Source organism: Apium graveolens, chromosome 10, assembly GCF_009905375.1.
Source record: "Apium graveolens cultivar Ventura chromosome 10, ASM990537v1, whole genome shotgun sequence".
Classification (NCBI taxonomy): Eukaryota; Viridiplantae; Streptophyta; class Magnoliopsida; order Apiales; family Apiaceae; genus Apium; species Apium graveolens.
In genome coordinates, this window is record NC_133656.1 from 202,697,012 (window position 1) to 202,720,877 (window position 23,866).

Sequence of the window (23,866 nt, forward strand, 5' to 3'; positions counted from 1 at the left end):
TTGCACATAGCAGAATCGATGCACATAAGTACAAACAGGTTCTATAAAGACAAGCTTAGACAGAAGACATATAGAAAACTGCAATTTTCAAGAAACAGCTCAATGTTACGCACACATTCACACTAGAAAACTCCAGGAAATACATCCAGTGTCAGTTATTTTATAAAGTATTCGACTAGAAAACTTGGAGGATTGCTCATGTGACATATACCTGAGCTAATCGCTCCTTCTGGCAATCTTTGGCTCCCTGCTTGCCTTGTTATTAGCTCTTTTAGCCTCGAGCTGATCAGCAATAGTCTTCTCCCTAGCCTTCTCGGGCTTCATCTTGTGAATGCTCTCCATAAGAACACGCTTATTTTTGTAGACATTGCCCTTAACCTTCACGTACATGTCATGATACATATATATGGCAGTCTATCTTCTTGGCTTCCCTATACTTGAGTAGCAGACGCCTGCCTGAGCACCCTCATCCTCCTCATCCACAAGACCTTGCTCAGGCAACCTAGCCTCTCTTGTTCCTCTGCGCTAACCTAGTAATCGTAATTTAATGTTTTGCTAATGCTACACAAATTATTCTCCCAGTACTGTTAAAACTCGATAAATAAATATATTTGAAATTGGACATTTTTTGATTCGTTTATCGAGATTGAAATAAAACGGAACATTTTTATTAAGGTAACAAAGAACAAGCATTATTTATTTGAAAAGGTTAATCATTTACGAAAATTAGTTAACTATAAATAAACGAAGTACCATATCCATTATCCAGCATGACCACCCTTGCTCTTAGCACCAGATCTAAAATGAATCTTGGTCCGGATAAACAAACCCAACTTCCTAATATTCTGTCCTGCATTTTCGTAAAATCCATAAAAAAATCATTTGATCTGCTCGACATAATACATTTATTTATCAAATCTATTTTTTTCTTTTTAAAGAAAATGTAATATTATGTCCATCGTGTAATTATTTTTAAATTTTTTTGCTAGAAAGTCTTAGTTTTAAAAATAAATAAATCTTAACGTGTGGAGAACCCAAATTGGAGCATGCTAAGCGCTAGCAAAAAGACCCTAATTTTTTAAAAAATTACTAGAAACTTTTTTATTAGAAAAACTTAAAATGTAGTAATTAGAAAAACAATTTTTTAATACACCTTAAAACACGGCTATACAAATCAAGGTGGAGTGAACTCACTGAAGTACAGTTACATTTTAATCCTATGTCGGCCTCAAAATCATAACATGGGCCCAAGAAAATCTACGTAAGCCTCAAAATCAGAACTTGGGGGGAAAAAATTTTGTTGTGTGGATTTGATTACAATTTTGGGCTTCTTTGCGGGAGCCCAAAATTGAAAAATATTGAACTTTTTTGAATTACAGTAAAATCTTCATAAATAAATATACGATAAATAAATAACTCATTATATAAATACACTTTTTTCGATCTCAATCTAATAGAAATAATATATTTTTTATCTCGATAAATAAATAATCTCAATCAATGAATAAAATTTTTTGATTTCAAAAATGTTCATTTATCCTTTTTGATTTTTTCTAATTGATTAACCATTCATACTAGTTAATGAGTTCGGTAAGAATTATTTATACCTTTAAAACGCCATATTTCACCTAAGCATGTACTAATAACGTTAATAACATGATTTTAAATTAAAAAAAGCGAGGCTAATACGATAGCTCAAATCACAATGATTTCTCTCTTGTAGTCGCATTATTTATATTTGAGTTGGGCATAAAAATTAGGAAAAATGATAAAGTAGTAGAGAAAAATTTTAAAAAATGAGTAAAATAATATAATTGATTAATATTATATGTATAAAATGGATATATTAAAAATTAGAGAAAAGTAGTACATATAATTATTTTTATATAATAAAAAATTATAATTTTTAAAAATTTTTAAAATATAAATAATTGGATAAGACGCCAACAAAAAAAAAGTAAACAAATGAAAGGTTCAACCAAATACTGACTTCAATGTCGCGCCTACCAATCTTTACATTTTCGTTGGCACAACAATAACTTTTACACACTTTAGTCGGGTTTTTTTGACTTTTTCTACTCTTTGTCTTTTTTGGGAGAAAGAAATATAGATATGAGTTTTATTTTAAACATCGACTATTTTTTATAAATTTTGAAATTTTAAGAATTTGATGAAATATTTTAAAAAAGAAAAATGTATAAAAATGGTTGGAATAGAGGGAGTAATTATTATTTAATATAATGCACTAAGTACAATCATAGCACACTGTTTATATTGTTTGAAGAGATTCAATTACTTTTCTTACAACAATGTAAAGTTATTCTATTTTAGTATTTTACTCTTATAGCACCATTTTTTTGCCTGTCTAACAAAGTAGAAAGTACAAAATAGAAAAATATTCACGCACACAAAGTATCTATTCCCAGCGTAAATTGTCTTTCAAATTTGCACATATTCACCATCTCGGAAAATAAAAAAAATACGAAATTCATACATTTTCTTCTAAAGTGTTCCCATTAATCAATTTACTCTCTCGTTTCCAAAATATCCATCAATTTCCATTTTTTAGGTGAATTAAACATGGAGTTCTATTAATTATTTTCCAATTTTATCGTAAATAAAAATTCAAAATTTTATTTATAAATTATTTTTTTATAAAATTATTTAAGTTTGAAGTAACTGGGGAAGTGAGGACTAAGAAAGATATGTTATATGCATTTTATCTGTAAATGTATTTTAGTTTCCCAAGATTATAAACCCCATACTGGCACCTCGGGAATAACGAAAAAATCTCAGTAACCTTGGGACTTGGGAGAGCTATATCTCCATGGACAAAAATCAAGAAACCATGAAAAAGAATAACATGTCTACTAAAATTGTGACTACCGCAAATGGAGGAGGTCTATCAGGAATTATTCTGTTATGTGGTGCATTGGCCTCTGCTGCTTTTGTTTCGACATTTGCATTCAAATTCAAACAAAAATTTAACAAGCCTTCCAAGGTGGTAAACAAAGATTCTGGTAAATTTTTAGTAGATGAAGGTCTTTCTTTTCTTGTTTCTGATTCTTTGTCACCTCGACTCCATTATCGTCCCAGGGCCTGTAATGTTAAAGTTTATAGTTTTCTTATAATTTTTTATGTTGTTGATAGTTTGTTTATTAGTACATGTTTTGATTGTTACAGCAATGGCACAGAGAGTGAAATTGTCTCCGGGGAAACTGCGATTTTGGTAAATTCGGAGTTTTTATTATGTTATGTTGTTTTGAATACCTACGGTGTTAGTAGAATGACTATATCTGTGTCGAATTGAATATTTGAGAATATTATTGGTACCGCTGAACTCATGATCATATAACATGTGTGCTGAATTAGACAAGTCCAAATTTTTTAGAAGTTTTTGTGTTAAATATGCAGGATGAGACTAGAGAAGTTAATAGTGAAAAAGATGAAGAATTTGATGTTGTGAACAAAGCAAGGGAAGGTCTCTTGTGTGATGAATCTGGTGTTATGGAGGAGATCTCAGTTCTAGTTGCTAATGGTTCGCTACTTCTGGAATCAGGTGAAATGAAGGATTATGGCCTATTAGAAGAAAATGCAGTACTAAAAGTTGATTATAAAATCATGATGGCTGATTCGGATAAGGTAGGTGTTGTAGTCGATGATCAAAACATTCAGCTTATAGAAGATGAGGTATGTGATGGAAGTGGAAAGAAAATTTACGGAAATAATAAACTGGATGATCAAGCAGATGTGATAGAACGTATGCCTGCTGAGAAATGTAACGAAACTAGAGAGGACGTATTTGTTGAGGTACCTCAGTCTGGGCAACTTGGAATTGATTATGATTATCATAAGCCTGGGGATGAATGTGATGGAAATGGACAGATTCTTGTGGAGAAAAGGGAAGAACTGGTTGAAGCAGCTGTGGTGGATAAGATCAGAGCAGATAATAATCGATATAAAGGAGGGGAAGAATCTGATGATGATATGGAGGATACAAATGAAAAAGGTGAAGTATTGGTAGGAAATGCTGCTGCAAATTGGATACAATTGAGTGAAGAATTAGAGTCTTCTACCATGTATGGAGGTCAAGATATTATGTGCTCCGATGGTACAATTATTGATGGACTTGAAAATTGTACTTGTTATGTGAGGAAGGCAGATTTGTTGTCGGAGATGGACATTTCATCATTGCTCAAACCTGCAGATCATGACCATGTTGAGAGCCAGTTAGTCATTGAAGATAGGGAGATATTGGAAGGGAAGGAAGCAAATGAGACAGAAGATCGTACTCAAGTTGATGAAAGGGGACAGACACTCTTGGTGAAAGCAAATGATGATAACAAGATTTACAGAAGAATTACCAATGATAAATCTGAGGATGCCGATGAGATTGGAGTAATTACTGATCAACAAATGCAACCATGCGAGGAATACCAAAAGGACCAGATCAACGAGGATCAGAAGTATAGTTCCGTGGAGTCTTTACCTGATACCAATTCATTTCAGTGTAATGGATGCGAAGAACAAGAATTCTCCTTCCCACTGCTTGACAGCCCACCTTATTTTAATTTCGGAAACTTGATCAAGAATGACTCTTCAAAAACAGCTTTATCTGTGGATGTCAAGCCATTAATTCAATCAGCAAAGAATGATGAAATGAAGAGATTTAGTGATGGTAGTGAGAATGATGCTGTGGGAGGGGAAGAAACACCGGAGACAGGTGTAGTGGATATTGGTCAGCAAACAGAGCTGAGTGAACTGAACAATTTTAATAATGGCAGCAAAATAGACAAGGAAGCACTTGAGATGATGATACAAACAGAGAACTTTGAATTAGAAAATAATCAGCAATCACCATTAAATGGAGATAACAATTACGGTAATAATGTTAACAGAGAAGAAGAAATTAATGGAGACTTTGCCGAAGAGGATGAAGAAGAAAACAGTGACAATGATGAGGAAGATAGTGTTGATGGAAGTTCAGAAACAACAAGAGACTCCTCCCTGGACTCCAATGCCGAGGCTATCTGGCCAGTTGAGTCGGTGCAGGAACTTTTGGAGAAAGTAATAGATAGAGTGCATGCCAATAACCACAACTATATGGAAATTGAAAGGGTAGACAGCAATGTCAACTTCAACAGACGTAAGCTAGAAGAAGAGGTCAAAGAAAATTTCGACATGGATTTTAGCAACAAGTTCACAGCAGAGATCACAACACCTAGACAACCAACAAATTTTTTGAGCCTGAAATATTTGTTTTTGTCACTGATGGTGCCTTTTCTACTCGTACTCTGGCTTCTCTCATCTCAACTAAGTGGGAGCCTCAAAAATAAAATTTATTGAAATTTTACTGTATTTAATTTATTTTCAAAAAGTTTAAGTCGAAGCAAAAAAAGGACGGACAATTTACTCCTAATTTATTTATATTTCCCTCTCACAACTCCTAAAATTATTTAGATTTGAGCGCTATTGTTCATTTCATTTCTCTAACATATTGCACACATATCATATTAACAATTCTCATTATTAGTAAGGTCTCACGAGGTTTTCCGGTGAAAAAATTACGACCTAATTTAGGATGGTTTCTTGTCAAAATTTCGATAGTTTATTGTTACTAAATTTTACAATGTATTTTCCGTTAACAGTTGTTGTTAGAATTATCAACAAAAAATTTTGTTGGCAAGGTGATATTTTTGATTACTTTGTAAGATGTTACTAGTTTGTTACTATTCTGTTACTAAACTATGCTACAGACACTAAATCGGTCAGTAAGGTACTAACCAACACTGTTTCCTTCGACAGTCGAGTTCAGCGGGTATTCGGTTAGTAATCTCTTTTACCAAAGGATTTTCTTACCAACAGAATATGTCGTTGGCAATAATGAAATTTCTTGTAGAGTCAAAGAGATTTCTTCACAATGAGCTGCAGTATTCATATGATCGAATGACTTCCTAGATTATTTCTCCTTTCGATTTTCATTAAAAAGCTAACTAAACATAAGGCCATAAAAAATATGGAAAATTCCGATATCAGTCCAAAAATTTATATTCTTATCCGATAAAAAACGGATATTATCTGGATTCGAAAAAAAGAGAAGATTATCCATATCCGAATACGGGATATTCGAATCCGAAATTAAATACATATATAATATTTTAATTATATAAATATATACTTATATATATTTTAAATTTAATAAATTAGCTTATAGTGTATGTATATGCATTGAATAATACTCTCATACTATATGAGCTATGATATGTGCAAGACAGTGAGTTAAATCAATAATACAACCAGACACTTAACTATGAATGTCTCTTGATGGTTTAAGAAGAAGCTGAATGATATTTATTATCTATTGCCGGAAAAATGATGGTCCTAAAGCATTCAGAACAAGTTTAACTGTTTGCAGGCATTCACTATATCGATGTCATTATAAATTATGAACTGCCATTAATTTGGTCATGCATCTGAGCTAATAATAACGAGGCTGGCAGAAATTGAATTTTTATGTATGAACTTGTAAAAAGAAACTAAAGGAATGATAAGAGTGATGATAACTATTCACCACATAAAAATATCTTCAAAATCGCTTCCCGAAAGAATATGTTAGTGCTTCATTAAGCTTGGTATTTTCTCTGGAGGTGGCATTTAGAAATTCTCTCTGTGTTGTGCTTTGTCTAGCGCATGATTTGATGATTGTTGATAATTACATGTACAATGTGGCAATTTACGTCTTTCTAGTTAAGCTATGTGCAACCTGCTCTTTTATATGTCTCAAATGAAATAGTTAGGATTTTCTGTTTGAACTCGTCCGCTCTTTTATATGTCTCAGATATGCAGTTTGATCTATTTTATGGTGCGGATAAGGGCTCCGTCCCTTTTTTGGCGCACTTGAAAAAAAGAATCTATTTTTATGGTATAACTGTTCAAAAATTGACAAATATAACACATAACACCACTTTTTCTCGAGTTTTGTCACGGAATACCAAAAAAAAGTGGCGTAAGAAGTGGCGTTTTAGGGTAAATAATATTTTTTCCAATTTTTCTTCTCTCCTCCCCTCTGTTTGCCTTGTGTTTGTGCAGATTTTGATGGTTAAAAATCATGCGAGGGCTTATTTTGTAAAACTCATATTTAATTACCAAAAAATTATTTTGGTTTAATTTTTTTGTCGATGGTTAGTGATTTAAATCTATTTTTAGTATGTATTTTTTTAATTTTAATTTTATATGTATATGAATTTTGTAACTCGAGAAAGGGTGTCATGAGAGTCGATTGCGTATTTTTTTGACGAAAACACATTTTCACGGTTTTTTCAAATGTGGTTGTAAATTTTATTTTTGTAAAAACTTGTATCCATGTAGTAGCACTTTTGTAGTACTTTGCTTATTGTTTATTTTAATAAATAAATAAATTAAAAATTTATGAGTTTTGACGGTAGTAAAATGATACTAGAATTGTGTAAAGCTGTACATAAAAATTAGAAAAAATAAATATGGGAATCAAATTCATGAAGGTGGTCAAAGTAGGTTCATAATACAACATAAATGCTTAATTGAAAATAGCTTGATATTACAGAAAGACACAACTAATACGGAGCTGGAATGAAAAATACGGAAATGGAAAGGAACGATGCAGTTATGAAAGACACGAAAATGGAATGAAAAAGACGGAAATGAGCAACAACAAGCTCACGATGTTAAGTGTGGGCGCCCTGCTCTGGCATTTCTTACTACGCTTGGTGTGACCTTTGTTGCATACACTACATTTCTTTCCTGACCGCGGGCCATTAATCTCCGTTCGGATCCGGACCGATTGACCCTTATCTCCGCGTTTTTTCTTAAGCTTTTTCAAGGACTCATCCGACACTAACTTTTCATAGCCCTGCCAAGGTATGGGTAATTCGTAGTTCCAGTATTCAGTTGGTTGTAAAGGATAAATCATTGGCCGGTACAAGTTCTCCATTGTTTGGTTCTTATGGCAATTTTCAATATCCCGCGCAGAAGGTGAAAAGTAATAACCGTATGTCCTATTGCCTTCCTTTGAATTTTTGCTAACATAGCGGCTAAACATGCACATAATTGTTGCCCTTGTTGCAGACCGTCATCCACTATATTTCGATGTGTGTCAACAATTGTGACCGCCTTGTAGAAGAGGTACTTCATCATCGTTGTTACTGGAAGGAAACGAGCCCTTCTTATGTTGTCGTTGAAACCCTCAAGCATGTTTGTGGTTGTTTGACTGTATCGAACACCAGTGTCGTCGGAAAGTGTCTACCTCTCCACGGGTATTCTTGCAAGATAGTCCAGGGCTGGAGGGGAAATTTTACCAATCCTTGCCATTTATGCGTCGTGCTTTGAGAATTGCATCGTTGTTCCAGCTTTCCACATCAATTTTTTTAGTTCACCACCAGGGTGATGATGGAAAAAGTTGCTTCTGACATGGAGTAGAAAGAACTTATGGATTCCTAATGGCTCAGCAAATTCATTTTGTGGGTCTCGTAGTGCTGACATAATACTGGTTGCACGGTCGAAAATGATGCACACGCCGACCTTTTGCCGACAAACATGTCTCCGAAGACGATGCAAAAATCAAGACCAATTTTCGTATGTCTCCTCATTAACCAAGCCATAACAAAGAGGAAAAGGGTGGTTGTTCGAATCTACACCCATAACAATAACCAGTTTGCCCCTATATCTCCCCTTCAAGAAAGTTCCTTCTATTGAAATCACAGGATGTGCATGTTGCCACCCGTCCATCATTGCCTTCAAATACCAAAAAAATCGTTTGCATACGGACGTTCCCGTTCCTCAGCATCAGACACGACATCGATCTGAGCAATGGTTCCAGGATTTGTCTTGATAATGGCTGCCAGGAACATGGGAAGAGCTTGGTATGTTGTAGCCCAACTGCCATAGATTTCCTCAATGGATATTGTCTTGCCTCTCCACGCTTTCTTGTACCCCACTATATGATTGTGCTCATTGTTGATAAGCGGGATAATGGTTTTAGTGGGAATTTCTGGTGTATCTGTTACCTGTTTCAACATATCACAATAAATGTCAAAATATTTCCGTACCGAATATGTAAAGAAGTTCAATATTTATGTATGTGAAATTGCTTACAATTGGTTTCACAATCCGCGAAATCATCCTTGCAGATAACTTCTTGTGATCTTGCAACGGCTGATCGACCATGCATTTGTATTCCTCTCTATTCACATTTATCCTCCAGTACCCGGAATTATGCATGAAAACAACTCTCATCCTCCAGTTACAGGCCTCCGCCCGGCACTGTACAATGAGCTGTTCTTTGTTACTCTTTGTCATTTTATATAAACGGTCAGTGGAAATATGTGCACGCCTCACTGCCAGCAAGAGGCTGGCTTTGTCACGGTAACACATTCCTTCACTCAGTTCCCCTTGATCGAGGTCTTCATCAGTATACATAGGGGTGTAAACGGTTTGGCCAACCCGACCAATCCAAACCGAACCGGTCCTATTTCGGCCGAACCAAACCGATTTTTTTCAACCCGATATATAGTTGGGTTGAAAAAATGTCAACCCGATTTAATTGGGTTGGATATGGTTTTCGATAATTTTAAACCAATCCAACCCAACCCGATTAAAATATATATGTACATGCTAATAAGTTAATCCAAAATTATGTTTATGCCATTTACATAGATCCATATATCTCTAACTCTAAATGTAACTTATAACCTCCGTGTTCATAGTTCATTTCGTAACAACAATAGATGTTTGATTAGTGTTATATTTTTTGCATTTATGATTCATTCCAATATATAAAGTGTAAGCAATATTATTAGTACTTTTGATGTCGAAAATTAGATATTTAAGACTATTCAATATGGAGGATTGTAATATTGTTTTGAACTATTTTCAAGTGTTTTAAACTTTAAAACCTTATGTTTTATTATAATTTTTTATATTAATTTTGTATATTTATAAACCGATCAAACCGATCCAAACCAAACCAAACCGAAGTATACAAATTGGTTTGGGTTAAAAATTTAAACGGTTTGGGTTGGGTTGAAATTTTGAAAACCCGAATTAATTGGGTTGGGTTGCTAAATTCTCCCAACCCGTCCAACCCGATCCGTGTACACCCCTAAGTATACATATCATTAGGGTTATCTATTATTGGGGGAGTGTATTTCTCTGTGCGAAACCATAGAATCCTTGGAACATGATGCTCTTCCCCAACTACAGGAATTGTGATGGAAATTTCTTCATTTCTCTCCGAATGCCCTTTACCTTCATCGCTGCCTGAAGATTCTTCTTCATCATCATCATGAAGGTGAAAAATCTCTTCACTTGATGAATTGACTATAGCTTCATCTTCCACGAAGGCTAACCGCTTACCTGAACCTCTTCTCACCACATTCTTTGGTGGTGAAAATGGCATATCTACATTACCCCCACCACCTTCATCATTTTCATAACTAGTCCCCCCATAACCTCCACCATATTGACTACTCTCTCCTCCATACCCTCCACCATGTTGACTAATCCCCCCTTCATACCTTCCACCATGTTGTCTAGTCCGACCTTCATTCCCTCCACCATATTAACTACTCTCCCCTACATACCTCCACCATGTTGACTAGTCCCCCCTCCATACCTTCTACTATGTTGACTAGTCCAACCTTCATATCCTCCACCATATTGACTACTCACCCCTTCATACCCTTTACCATATTGACTAATCCCCCTCCATACCCTTCATCATGTTGACTAGTCCCCCTTCCATACCCTCCACCATCTTGACTACGCCCCTTCCATATCCTCCACCTTATTCACTAGTTCCGCCTCTGTACTCCCCACCTTGAAAAAGTAGATCTGACCACCCCGGGTTTACATTACCCCCGTATGTTGTTTGTGTCGGTTGGACCCTAAATTAGGTTGGAATGAGTATGGGTCATCAACAACAATTTCATCTATTTCGATGAACAATGAAACATCTCCTTGAATGCTCAGCAACATGGAATGGACATTTAACATGCGTGTAACATCATCATCACATAATATATCCATTTGATAAAACCTTCAACTATGTTGTATTGACCATGGTATGGATACTTCAAACTCAGTTTCAAATTCCAATGATACGAATTAATATTCATTAAATTATACACAACATGTTTAAACTCATCATAAGTGGTACCAAACCTAATAAATATCATTTTTTGGGATCGATAGAGTAATTGATATTAATACCTTCTCGAATAACCACTCCATCCCAAAAAAATTGACATTCACGTGCCCTTCTATTTCCCTGCTTTATAGAAAATATTATATATATATACACACACACATATAAGGATGACATGCCTTTTTTTATGTCGGAGTTCTTGCTAAGTATAATCTATTTATTTCGCTAAAGTTTTAGGAAATTAGAACAGATGTGTGTGTTGAAATTAGAATGTAGTTTGCAAGATAATCAGGACTAGCAGCAAAAGTGAAGCAACTAATCATATGTGATCTGTATGAGGACATATATAAATAGTAACACATGATATAGGAAAGAAGACGAGTGTTATTGTGAATTATTGATTTTGTCAGATTTCTTGCAAAGAGAATTATTGATATTATCCATTTGAGATTTCCGATAAGATTACATTGAAAGAGAATATACTTTTTCGTCAGATTTTCAAGATATGAAAGAGAAGATAAGGTTCTCGGAAATAATTAATTTTATTTATGAAATAATGCAACATATTATTTAAAGAAAAGAGAAAATAATCCAATCCATAATAATGCTACATATTATTTTAGAAATAATTAATTTTATTTTTAAAATTTTAAAGTTTTATGAAATATAAAAACAAATTTATGAAATATACAATTTAAATGATACATTTTATGAATATTTATTTTATGTTCTGTTAATTTAAAATAATAGATAAAATTTATATTTATTTCAAATTTTAGTAATATAATATATTATTATATTGTAATATATTATTACTCAGAAAAATGTAATTACTAAGTAGTTTTCGTAATATAATATATTATATTTCAAATTTTGGTAATATAATATATTATTATTAAGTAATATATTATTACTAAGTAAAATATTAAAAATAAAAAGTTATATTATACAATATAAATATTTTTATTTATAGTTATATTTCGTGTATGTGTATATAATTTATGACATGATATGGTGATATGCATTACTAAAATTTCGATTTAATCAGATTTAAAGAAAATTACTATAATCGCAAGTTCTACAATTCAAAATTAGCAATTATATATAGTAGTGAATTTTTTTATATAATCATTCAATTTGTTCAAAGCAACCCAACCCAACCCAAAGCGATGCACGATGGGTAGGGTTGGGTTACGATTTTATAGTTTACGGTTTATGTCAAAAAATTTCAAACTGGTTTAATTGGGTTGGATCATAAAAACGCTGAAACCCGCCAATCCTAGCTATGAACACCCTGCTCAGACATACTAAGTGTACAATTACAAGTGTGTTGTTTGAGAAGAATCCTAATAATATAATACAAGTAGGAGGTAACAACATCTCCAGGTAACATTTAAATTTGTTAGCTAAATAATTATTATTTAAAATTGAACTTCTAAGGATTTGTGCTGTACTGGTGTTAACTATAATCATTAGTTATATTCAAAATATTTTTTTATTAATTTTAAACATACAATTAAAATAAATTTAAGGTAGTTTTAATCAATTCAATTGAAAATAAAACATGTATTTCATAAAAAGATATTCAATAAAAATATTTTTATATTTTCATATTTATGTAAATATTATAAATAAAAAAATTTACAATTATAAATATGTAACATATTTAAAAATAGAAAAAATAAAATTAACAAACATTACTTATATAAATTCTAAAATATATAATTAAAACATAGTTTATTATATCAGATTTTAAAATTTTTGTTAACAATTATGTTCGGTTAAAACATAGTTTGTTATATTTTTAAAAAAACAAAAAGAGCACATTATGTTCAGTTTACAAGAAATTTTAAGTAGGAAAATGACCTGAATTACTTTAGATGATGAGAGCAGAATCAACAAATATACGTGCCCTGAGCATTCGTTGGAGTGACCAATATTTTATATATTAGGTATATTTAATTGCCACGTAAATATTATTGCTACCTGTTGAGGAGCGTTGGAGATGCTCTAATTGTACCGATGAATTCTATACTTCACTTCGTGTGGACATTTCCTTTGAATGTTATTATATTTGTTAAAATCGTAAGAAGTATATCAGAATAAGTCAAACATAATATATTTTTATATATATTATAATATCTATTTTATAATAATTAAGTTTTAGAAAAATATAACTTAATAAATTCGCTCAAAAATATAGGTTGGATTCTCCCATCCATAACAATTTTCTATTAAAATTGGAGAACTATTTCTAGGAAAAATATGTTTAGTTCAATTTTAGTTGTTGATTTAGTTTATCAACATTATTTCCACTGATTCACGATAAAGTTATCTTTTTTTCGTCCATTCTTTTGTAATATTGTAGAAGATAATTTTGTTAAAATAATAAATTAATTAAGTTGGAAAATTATGTAATTTCAGCAAGTACCGACCGACTATCAAATTTTTAATGTTTTGTCTATTATAATATAATAATATAGATTGATAAATAGATAATCAGTATATATTAAAAAGAATTGTCCATAATATTTGTAGAGAGAGATTTGTTTTATTTGAAAAAAATAAAAAAGACATTATGTTTTACTTAAAAAAGGTATAGATTAAAAAGAATTGTCTAAAATATTTGTAGAGAAAGAGTTATTTTAGTTGGTAAAAATAAAAAATTAACGTATTTTGAGGCGTAAAATATTGAATTTTTTTAAGGAAAAGCAATTATGTAATGGGAGGAAGTAGTGTACCGGCCTAAATTTCAATGTTTTATAATAGTAGGTAAAAAAGATGAAGAGATTGATAATTTTGAAAAAAATAAGTGAAAGTCGCTCATCTGATGAATCTGTTATGGGTATGGAGGATATCCAAGTTCTAGTTGCTAGTGTTTGTTACTTCTGAGACCAGATGAAATGAAGAATTCATGATTGATTCGATGAGGTAGGTAACATCTGATTTTAATCAACACATTCAACTTGAAGACAATGAAGTATGTGATGAAAGTGGATGAAAGTGGGAAGAATATTTACGGAAATAACAACTAACTGGTTGATCAAGTGTTACTTTTGTCAGTTGTCACACATAATTCCCAGGAGTTCTACGCGTAAAGACTGATCATGTGCCATCAACATACATTGTCATTTTTCTACCATAGATTATAGATATCTAATTTAGATTCCTCAACAAATTCTGTTTTGTTTAGTTAAAAATATCATAAGATTCTATATATATGACATCCAAGCTTAGAGTATATGTTCCGTTCATGTCATGCCACAATATAAGACAATGTGACAAAACCTGCATTTAGGCTCACTGCTCACATAGTCACATTCTTATTGAGACTCAATCATTAGATTTACAATGCGGAAGAAAACAAGAATTTGTGATACGTGTACAACTTTTTATGTTCAACGGTCTAATAATAAGGCCCCCCTCAGGCCTCAACTATAGTCCAAGACAGTAACAAACGTTTAAGTATAACTTCACATGTTTTGTAATTATCCCAAGGCCACTTTTTTCTCATTTCTTTTGTCAGCAACTCTCTATTTCAAGTGCCATTTTCTTGTTCAGTTTAGAACTTTGTATTAGTATATAAATACATTTTTTTTAAAACCAAAGCAAGATATGTATCAGCCATCTTAAGACAAAAGGCCACCTGTTTATGTTTAATCCAACACATTATTAATAGCACTCCTGTAAATATGCATACTTTATGTGTGTGTGTGTGTGTTTACACCTACTACAAGTTCATCAGGTTCAGGGGCATGTAAGTAGGAAAAAGTGTCCTAAGTAGTTCAGGATTTCAAGATTAGAAGCACAACTTATGAACAACTCCTTTTAAGCTGTTTCCGATTTTCGCCAGTTGTCAAAATACATTAAAACACAACCATTGCAGTGAAGAAAAAGATGGTAAAAGCTACATATGCTTAGACTTTCTTGTAGATAAGAATCACATATTTATATATCACAGTTTTAGGCACAAAAGAAAAGTCACAGTTATAAAAGTTATCTTTAATTCACACATTGATACGAGAAGATAGAAATCAGTAAATCACTGTTACAAATTGGTAAACATAACATGACAATAACCAGCTAATAATCTATGCTTCTATGTATGTAGAAATATTATACTCCATATACATAGGTTCAGACAACGCATATGTATTGCTTTGACAACTGCGCCATCAGGTTCTGGGCTCGAGAATTTCTTTAGTTCATCTTTTGTCCCCCAACAACCAATAACTGAACTCCTATTTCTACCACTAATGAGATAAAATATGCAAATAACAGTTTTTAGGAAGGCACATCTTGTAAATAGTAGAAGGGCTCTCATACTACTAAAGTTGACCAAAAGAGTGAGCAAGATAAGCCAGTGATCCAACAAGGGGTGCATTTATATAAGTAGCTGGCTCGGATTGGAAGTAGTCTGACCGTTGATCTAGGAATCGATCTCTTCTATCTGGACCACCAACGACAGCACCAATCAGGATGTTAGGATTAGGGGACTGGGATTTCATCACACTGAATCCCGCGGTGCATTGGATCTTGTATGGGTGCGAGGCAATGGAGGGCAAAGATGATCCTCTATGGTGTATCCTTTGTGGGAACCTTGGACCATAACCCACCATATAAGACATTTTCATTGGATTGTCACCTAGAAGGTAGTCCACCTGTTTATCCCAATTACAATAAATATAGTAACACTTGTATCAGTTTGAACTTTGAAGCCATGCTATGACCGTAAAGGGAATATAAAGTACACATTAATTTTGTAGACCCGGTGGGGACTAGAGCCATGTGAGTTTGGGACTTTAAAGATAACATACAGATACTGTGACTTTTACTGGTAACTGGATACAAAATCATCTACTTGTACTCAAAGGGTTCATTTACAATGTGTTAGATTTTTGATGCACTAGATTTTTAACTTATAAGGAAGGGGAAGCGATTGTTTTACCTGTTGTTTAGCAAGGGTTCGAAGCTTCTTAGGGGTGACAATAGATCCCCCACAAGTAACAACCTTCTTCGCATTGGTCAAGTACTTGGCATAAGTTACTAGGAGGAAAGAAGTTGAAGTAACATACTGCATATTAGTATCAGCCATCTTAAACAGTAACCCACCTGTTCACGTTTACACCAACATATTATTATTATTGGCACTCCATTCAAAATAAGAGAATTATGTATATGTATGCAAATGTCTATCATATACAATTATACACAAAGAGGAAAAGGGGACCTGGAGTGTACTGGGACTGAGGAACGAGGGAACAGATAAAACTATCGGCATGACCTTTGTAATCTTGGAGGGACTGAACCTTCTGAACAAGAAATGCCTGATATTGGATATTGAAGAATCAAAGGTTAATTCACATGATTTTGGATCATGCATGAATGTATAAGGGCTTGATTTAACAACCCCAAACTAGAGATATTAGTCATTAAAGGTAGCAATGTGACCTTGGAGAGTAGAATTCTTGCGCCAACATGCTTGTTATCCCACCCAAATGTATTGTCACCTTCATTAGCTCCTAAAGTTTGTCCATTTACTTGAATGTAGCGAAGGTACATTGGGTTTCTTGTGGCCTTGTGCAGCCACGCCGCACCCCACAATAACTCATCCTACGCATAAATTATATACACCAACAATGAGCTCTAATTTATCGTATATACCAACAACGTGCTCTCTACGATAATGAAAACGATATATAAATTTTTATTCTCTTCGAAAGGGTGGAATTTGTTACCTCATATCCGGAAAAATCACAGTAAAAGGGGCAAACCCATTTTCTCAAAGTACTGCTGTAGACACCTCTGTATTTATTAGCAAACGCAAAAACCTGTGACAGATTTTAATTTTGTTTAGCCTAATGCACATTTGTTATCAATAGTACTTTCTGTTTCTTAGAGGTGAAAAGTATAATTACACAAGTATTGAAAGATTAGAACTTTCAAGAAAAAATATTAGTAAATTACCCTAATAGCCCTTATGGCAAGAAGCTTAGAATAGGTCCTGTCAGTCCTTCTAAAGACCAAAGAAGCAGCAGCAAGAGCAGCTGCAGTTTCAGCTGCTACTTCTGTACCAGGGTTATTTTTGTCAATCTTCACAACTGTTCTTAAAGTGTCCATATCTTCTGGTCTCTCCCAACAAGCATGATCTTTATTTGCATCGCCCACCTACAGTAACCCAAACAAACACATTCACATCCAAAACTTGACTAAAACCAAATCAAACACTACCACGTATCAGCCTCACTAGTCACTTGGAAACACGGTCCGAAGAGGGTAATAAAATGTACGGCAAAAACCTAACTTGAAAATTAAAAAAACTTATTTGCTATAAACATCAAAAGTTATATCAAGTCCAGTGAAAAGGGAACAAATGCTTGATAAATTCACTCTCACACAGAGAGAGAGAGAGAGAGAGAGAGAGAGTGAGTGAGTGAGAGAGAGAGAGATTATGTAAACCTGAACATAAATGGTGTCTGGATGGGCAGTGGCTTTGAGAAGATAATCAGTAGCCCACCTAATAGCTTCTTTAGCATTCTGTAGCTCACTTTTCATTAAGCCACCAAACTCAATTACACTCCATGAAAGCATAGTTGTAGTAAAAGCCATTGGAAACCCAAACTTCACATTATCCCCTGCATCATAATACCCTCCTACTAAATCTACCTGCATTGTCAAATCCCACAAGGAATAAATAATCTACAGAGAGAGGGAGACAGAGAGAGACAGGGGAGAGAGAGAGAGAGAGGAGAGGGAGAGAGAGAGAGAGAGACTTACATGCATAGCAGAGCCATCTGAAAGGCCAGAGTCTTTTCTCCAAGTGACTCTTTGATTAGGAGGGAGCTTGCCTGACCTTTGTCCTTCAAAGTAAAGTATGGATTTAGTGAGGGCATCTTTGTAATTATGTGAGGCGTATCTCCGGTGAGGTTGGTGGTGGAGATTGGCGGCAGAGACGGTGGCATTGTTGAGAAATGAAAAGAGAGTGAAGTGAAACAGAGCAAGCAGAAACAGAGGAGTCAAAACAGAGAGAGACATTTTCTTCTTTTTGCGTGTGAAAACGAGAGAGAGAGAGAGAGAGATTTTAGGACAGGAAGTAACCAATCAGGACAAACAAGGCTGCAGGGGTTGCAGAGGGTTTGTATTGTATGTTGTTTTTGGTTGTTTAAGGGCTTGTTTGGTACTTTGCTTTACTTTGGTGTTTGATAAAGCTGTTTCTTGAAATCTGCAAGTATAAATTGATTTAAGTTTAAAACTGTATAAAGTATTTGTTCTATATATCACAAATAAAAAGTAAAGGAATAAAGATCATTTCTAAGTTCTTTTTGGGTCAATTGCACATTATTTTGTCTCCAATCTGTTACTGTGTGTTGGACCAATAAGATGTTAGGGAAAATATGCTTCTTAAAATTTTGAATTCTGATATATTTTTATGTCCTTTTTTAGATAAATTTGATAAAAGTTATGTCGCGTTTGCCGTTCCTTACTGGAGTATTTTATTTATAAATTAAAATGCTAGTCCTCATTTATAAATTAAACTTGTCATTTGTTGTACCCCTTCTTGTCTCGGGAAAGAATGTAAGATTCATTCTAAAATGCACCTACTCAATAAATGAAAATTAAAACGGAGGTGCATTGATGTCGTCGAATTTGACGTGTCACGAGAATAAATTTATTTATTTATTTACATATTAAAGTAACGGTTAGTCTGTGACTTTTGGGTTGTCCAATTTATTGATAGAATTTATGTCAGTTACATTGACCGACCTGTAACAATTTTATTACAAGGTTCTGGGCTGGGCTTCGAGTGTACTTTGTTAGATTCTATTTTAATAAAGGTGAGCCCATTGCTGGACTGGATTCATTCCTTTTAAGGCCCATTTACATTTTACACAAAGCATAATAAATAACCATTTCTTCCCCCGAAAGCTTGGTAATGCCCTCCCTGCATTTTTAGGAGAGAAAGAGAAGTGAGAATAACAGAAAAGAAAATAAAAATCAATCAATTCTTTCCTGACTATTTCTTTTTTCTGGGCAAAAAATTCCGAAGCACATCTTAAAAAAAAGTTAAAATATTTTTTTCTCTTCTTTTTCTATTTTCAAATTCGGGAACACGGAACGACCCAACCGATAGCCGCTTGTTATGGCTAAATATTGGTTTGCAAAAAATTTCTGAAAATAAATTTTTTAGAAAAGATATCAAGTTGGGGATAATGTGACCGTCTCAATTTTTTTAAACTATCAGCTAAATTTTGTAACAGATTAATGGTTATAGTCATCGGTTTTTCGAAACTCGGATCCTTCCATTTTATAGTTAATATATTACAGTATTAACTAATTTTTAATTCAAAACACTGATTTCATGCCCTTGCACTTTCAAAGTACAGTTGCATGCAGCCCACTTGCACATTTTAACTTAAAACACTTGTATCTTTGCGCTACCAGTTTTAAATTGTAAGCAGTTTTACACAGAAGTGCTGTTCATGAGTTGAAATTTGTAGATTGAGATTTGTATACACGCACACACAACCTACCATAAATGAAGTGAAGCTGATATATGCATATCCCGGTGCATATATTTTTGTTGACAATGCCTTGTTGTACATATTTAATTTCAACTTATTTTCATGTACAAACCGGAAAAAGTGATCTTAATTTCAATAAACCGTTAGAACTAATATAATTTTTAGATCCAGAGTCAAAACCATCAGCTGCGTACGTCTTTCTGATATCAACTTATATGTGCTGGACTAACTAGACTTGCATGCTTTAATATGTTTCTTATTACATGCTTTAAACATGTATTTGGTTTTACACAGATGCATGATACATGTTAGTAGCTCATTGTTTAAAAGTGTCAAATTGTCTTCCAAAACTACTAAGCTGTTTTTTGTCCTGGTCTTTCATTTTTACTGCCACTTGCTATTTTCCATGTCTGCTGGACTGCTGCATCCTGCAACTATACAATTTCACTTTGCATGTCTGTAAAGTAAAATGCATTCATAGACGGCAGAGTTCTCAATTCTCTTTATATTTCTTAGAATGCCCGACTCCCCTTACAAACGACTGTTAACCACCCGTTTGCTATATAGTTTTACTTTGGTTGGTTCAACACCAATTTTTTTTTTTAATACAGGGAGCCAAGTTGTTTTTCAACGCCTAATTCACCCCTTATAGAATTTTTGGATATCCATGAAAAATTATAAAATACATATTATTAACGACAAAGGCTTGAAAGGGACCAACTTTCTTTCTAAAAATGGTACATGAATACTAAAAAGCAATAATTTCATATATTAACGGTGATGCTTCTAAATTTTCCTCCAAAAAGACTTTGACATTTATGATAATTTTTGTCACATAAACTTATTGAATTCGACTCGACTTAATAATAAACTAGAACAAATTCGAATCCGGCAGAGACTCTTCACACATGTTATCCTGTACGTTCTGTTTTGAGAGATCCCTGCAACTGTTCAAGTTGACATGTATGCCAAGACTTTAATACCCAGCCTGCGTTTTAAGATTACTCTTTTCAAGCATCAATACCTTCTTCTGGGGTAGCTAAGCATAATATAATTTTAGTAAGTTCTGATCCAATGAATTAACCATGTTATGACAAAAGATAACGACACAATGACTATCTACTACTAGTATGATACTAGGAATAAGCATCAGTACAGTCAGCACTGATGACCAAACTTCACCCATAGTTTCGTTAGTCTAATCTCTATTCTTTTCTAGGAGTTTATCCACTAACCTACCGGTGACAGAACCAAGTTAGAAGCTGACTCAGTCTATTCCAGAACAGACCCATCTCCAAATTTATCAAAAAAATTATGTTTATTCCTAAAAAGTTTGATGAGTAGTAGTGATAAAAGACCCCGACCCTACTTTACATATGAGATGCAATGCACCGGGTATATCTGGTTTGGTCGAAAGCAAAAGAAGAATTTCTTACCCCGAATGATATTTTAGCACTAGTTGAACTTTATGACGAGAAATTCTAGTTCCGGCCATTGATTAGTGTCATTGTCACACATAGAGATACGAGGTGTTCGGTTTAGTATTTTTGAGAAAAATAAGTAGCGGTTTTTGAAAAAAATACTGAGAAACTCGAAACGGAAAGAAATACCCCCATAATATTTAATGTTGACATCGAAAGATTACAGTAAATCAATCCATCAAACAGAGTGATGGATGCAACACTTGAAACACAATTTTTCAAACTTATTCTACTATAAGTAGACTAGCTGAACTGAACTCCAAGTACACCACAGACATTCCTTTAGCACTTACAAAAGACCTTATTTGTTATTTCTCCAACATATTTTTATCCGAAATGATTTCCAAACCTCTGTTTCTCATTACTTTGTTCATCTTTTCACTTTCACTTCAATTCTTCCTCTGCACAGCTGAAGTAACTTTCCCCTCCAGCCCCATTTGCAGGACCATACCAAACCATCCCTTTTGTAGAACTTCTCCTATACATTACCGTAATCGCCACGCTACCATCTATGACAACGGAAGGCTCTCGATTTTTAACTCCATAGCTGCCACACATAAACTCATGTCACTGATAAACAAATATCTCCAGCACTCTTCTTCTTTAAAACCAGGTGCCATTCTGGCTCTTCAAGATTGTCATTCTCTTGTAGCTCTCAACCAGGACTTTCTCACAACTTGTCTACTTGCTATCAACAAAACTAGAACCCTGTCCTTAATACGAGCTGACGATGTACAAACCTTACTCAGTGCCATTCTAACCAACACACAAACTTGTTTAGATGGACTAAAGGATTTAGCTTCTTCTTGGTTCCGTGCAAACAATGACATTTCCAAGCTTGTTGCCAAGGACATTAAGCTTTATAGTCTTTCTTTGGACCTATTCATCAAAGGGTGGATTCCCAAAAGGAAAGTTCTGCCATCTGAACCTCCTAAAAATAGCTCAGCGTCTGAAAGTGGCACGTTATATTGGGAAAAGTTCGCTAATGTTACAGTTAGTAAAGACGGAACCAGAAACTTCAGCACTATCAGTGATGCTGTGGCCTCTGCTCCAGAAAAATCTGAGGCTACTGCTGGATACTATGTGATATATGTGCTTGCTGGAGTCTACGAAGAATACGTGTCCATATCCAAGAACAAACAATATTTGATGATCGTCGGGGATGGTATTAATCAGACAGTAATAACTGGCAGCCATAGTGTTGGTGATGGCTGGAGTACTTTCAATTCATCAACATTAGGTAAGATATTACTTCTTGATTTAATTTTGAGTGCCAATTTTTGTTATATGATCTAGGTTCTTAACTATTATATATCCTTTACGTTCAATTCTACGATAAATATACACAAGCACACTTCTCACAAATGTTGTTAGAGTTTGTCACTGCCCTGCAGTACTAGATAGTTACGATTAATTTTTAATCAGGTCAACAAATGCAGCCTATGTTCTAAATATACTGTTAAACGTTAATTATTCAAACATTACGAACATTAACATTTCCGTCATTTTCACAACAAATTAATCAAACCATTAGTTCTAATCTTTTCATAGCCATCGCCAATATTTTATATTTCTTTTCGGGTTTACAAGGTGAAATTTATTGGTAATAGAAATATTTGTTCAAGTAAACTAGATAAATGTACGAGCTACTAACTATATCTGCCTGCAGTTTGTTATGTTTATGCTAATATGAAACTAATGCAGCTGTAGATGGGAAAGGATTTGTCGGGGTCAACATTACAATTAGAAATACTGCAGGAGCTGCTAAGCACCAGGCAGTGGCTCTGCGAAATAGTGCAGATTTGTCAACATTTTACAGCTGCAGTTTTGAAGGTTACCAAGATACTTTATATGTCCACTCACTAAGACAGTTCTATAGAGATTGTGACATCTATGGCACGGTTGATTTCATATTTGGTAACGCGGCTGCTGTGTTACAAAACTGCAACATTTATCCGCGCCTGCCTCTAGCCAAACAGTTCAATGCCATCACAGCTCAAGGAAGGACTGATCCGAATCAGAACACAGGGATATCTATACAATATTGCACTATTAGACCTGCGGATGATTTGGCTAGGAGCGATGGCACTACACAGACGTATCTGGGGAGGCCTTGGAAAGAGTATTCTAGGACAATTTACATGCACACATATATGGATAGCTTCATTCATCCAGATGGTTGGCGCGAGTGGTCTGGAGATTTTGCCCTGCATACGAGTTACTATGCTGAATATAATAACACGGGGCCTGGATCAGGGATCAGAGGAAGAGTCACGTGGCCGGGATTTCACATCATTACCTCCTCAGAAGCAGCTAATTTTACAGTAAGTAACTTCATTTTAGGGGACGAATGGATACCTAAGACTGGTACCCCGTATTAGTCCTCAGTAACTTATGTCACATTTTAACGAGGGATGAGATCAATATCGAGCAATAAAGCTGCAAACTGCAGATGAATAGGCCACAACATTCGAGCTCAAGACAATAATTCAGTTGGGGCATGCTTCAGTGTGCTTGTGTATGTAGTAGGGCTGCTTGTGTTAATTGTGAACCTATGATACTCATTGTAATCATAATCAAATAAAATGACAGATTAGAGTAACACAAATGAATATAAATTTGAACATCTTGTTTTAGTGTTTATAATTACAAGCAAAAAATGACAGAAACAAATTAAAAAAATG

The 23,866-nt window shown here is 34.1% G+C and overlaps 3 protein-coding genes across 5 annotated transcripts; 2 read left to right on the forward strand and 1 right to left on the reverse strand.

Moving 5' to 3' along the window:
* Positions 1–2,764: 2,764 nt before the first annotated feature.
* LOC141689076 (uncharacterized) lies at positions 2,765–5,429 on the forward strand. Of its 3 annotated transcripts, none has more exons than XM_074493251.1 (3): positions 2,765–3,001; positions 3,184–3,229; positions 3,415–5,429. In XM_074493251.1, exons 1-3 carry the CDS (start codon positions 2,892–2,894, stop codon positions 5,344–5,346), a joined length of 2,088 nt encoding a protein of 695 aa, XP_074349352.1. In that variant the 5' UTR covers positions 2,765–2,891; the 3' UTR covers positions 5,347–5,429. The 3 variants fall into 3 exon arrangements, with proteins under 3 accessions (XP_074349352.1, XP_074349351.1, XP_074349353.1); XM_074493252.1 differs by having other exon boundaries at positions 2,887–3,020; XM_074493250.1 differs by having other exon boundaries at positions 2,765–3,229.
* A 9,737-nt stretch (positions 5,430–15,166) lies between these two features.
* On the reverse strand, positions 15,167–18,395 carry LOC141693033 (endoglucanase 17-like). Its single transcript, XM_074498014.1, has 8 exons — positions 17,957–18,395; positions 17,639–17,845; positions 17,147–17,347; positions 16,918–17,010; positions 16,631–16,792; positions 16,410–16,506; positions 16,128–16,291; positions 15,167–15,840 (listed from the first exon to the last, which is right to left on the reverse strand). Exons 1-8 carry the CDS (start codon positions 18,212–18,214, stop codon positions 15,508–15,510), a joined length of 1,515 nt encoding a protein of 504 aa, XP_074354115.1. The 5' UTR covers positions 18,215–18,395; the 3' UTR covers positions 15,167–15,507.
* Positions 18,396–21,432: 3,037 nt separating this feature from the next.
* LOC141688976 (pectinesterase-like) lies at positions 21,433–23,811 on the forward strand. The gene is made up of 2 exons (XM_074493130.1): positions 21,433–22,422; positions 22,887–23,811. The coding sequence occupies exons 1-2, from the start codon at positions 21,519–21,521 to the stop codon at positions 23,561–23,563; spliced, it is 1,581 nt and encodes a 526-aa protein (XP_074349231.1). The 5' UTR covers positions 21,433–21,518; the 3' UTR covers positions 23,564–23,811.
* Positions 23,812–23,866: the final 55 nt, after the last annotated feature.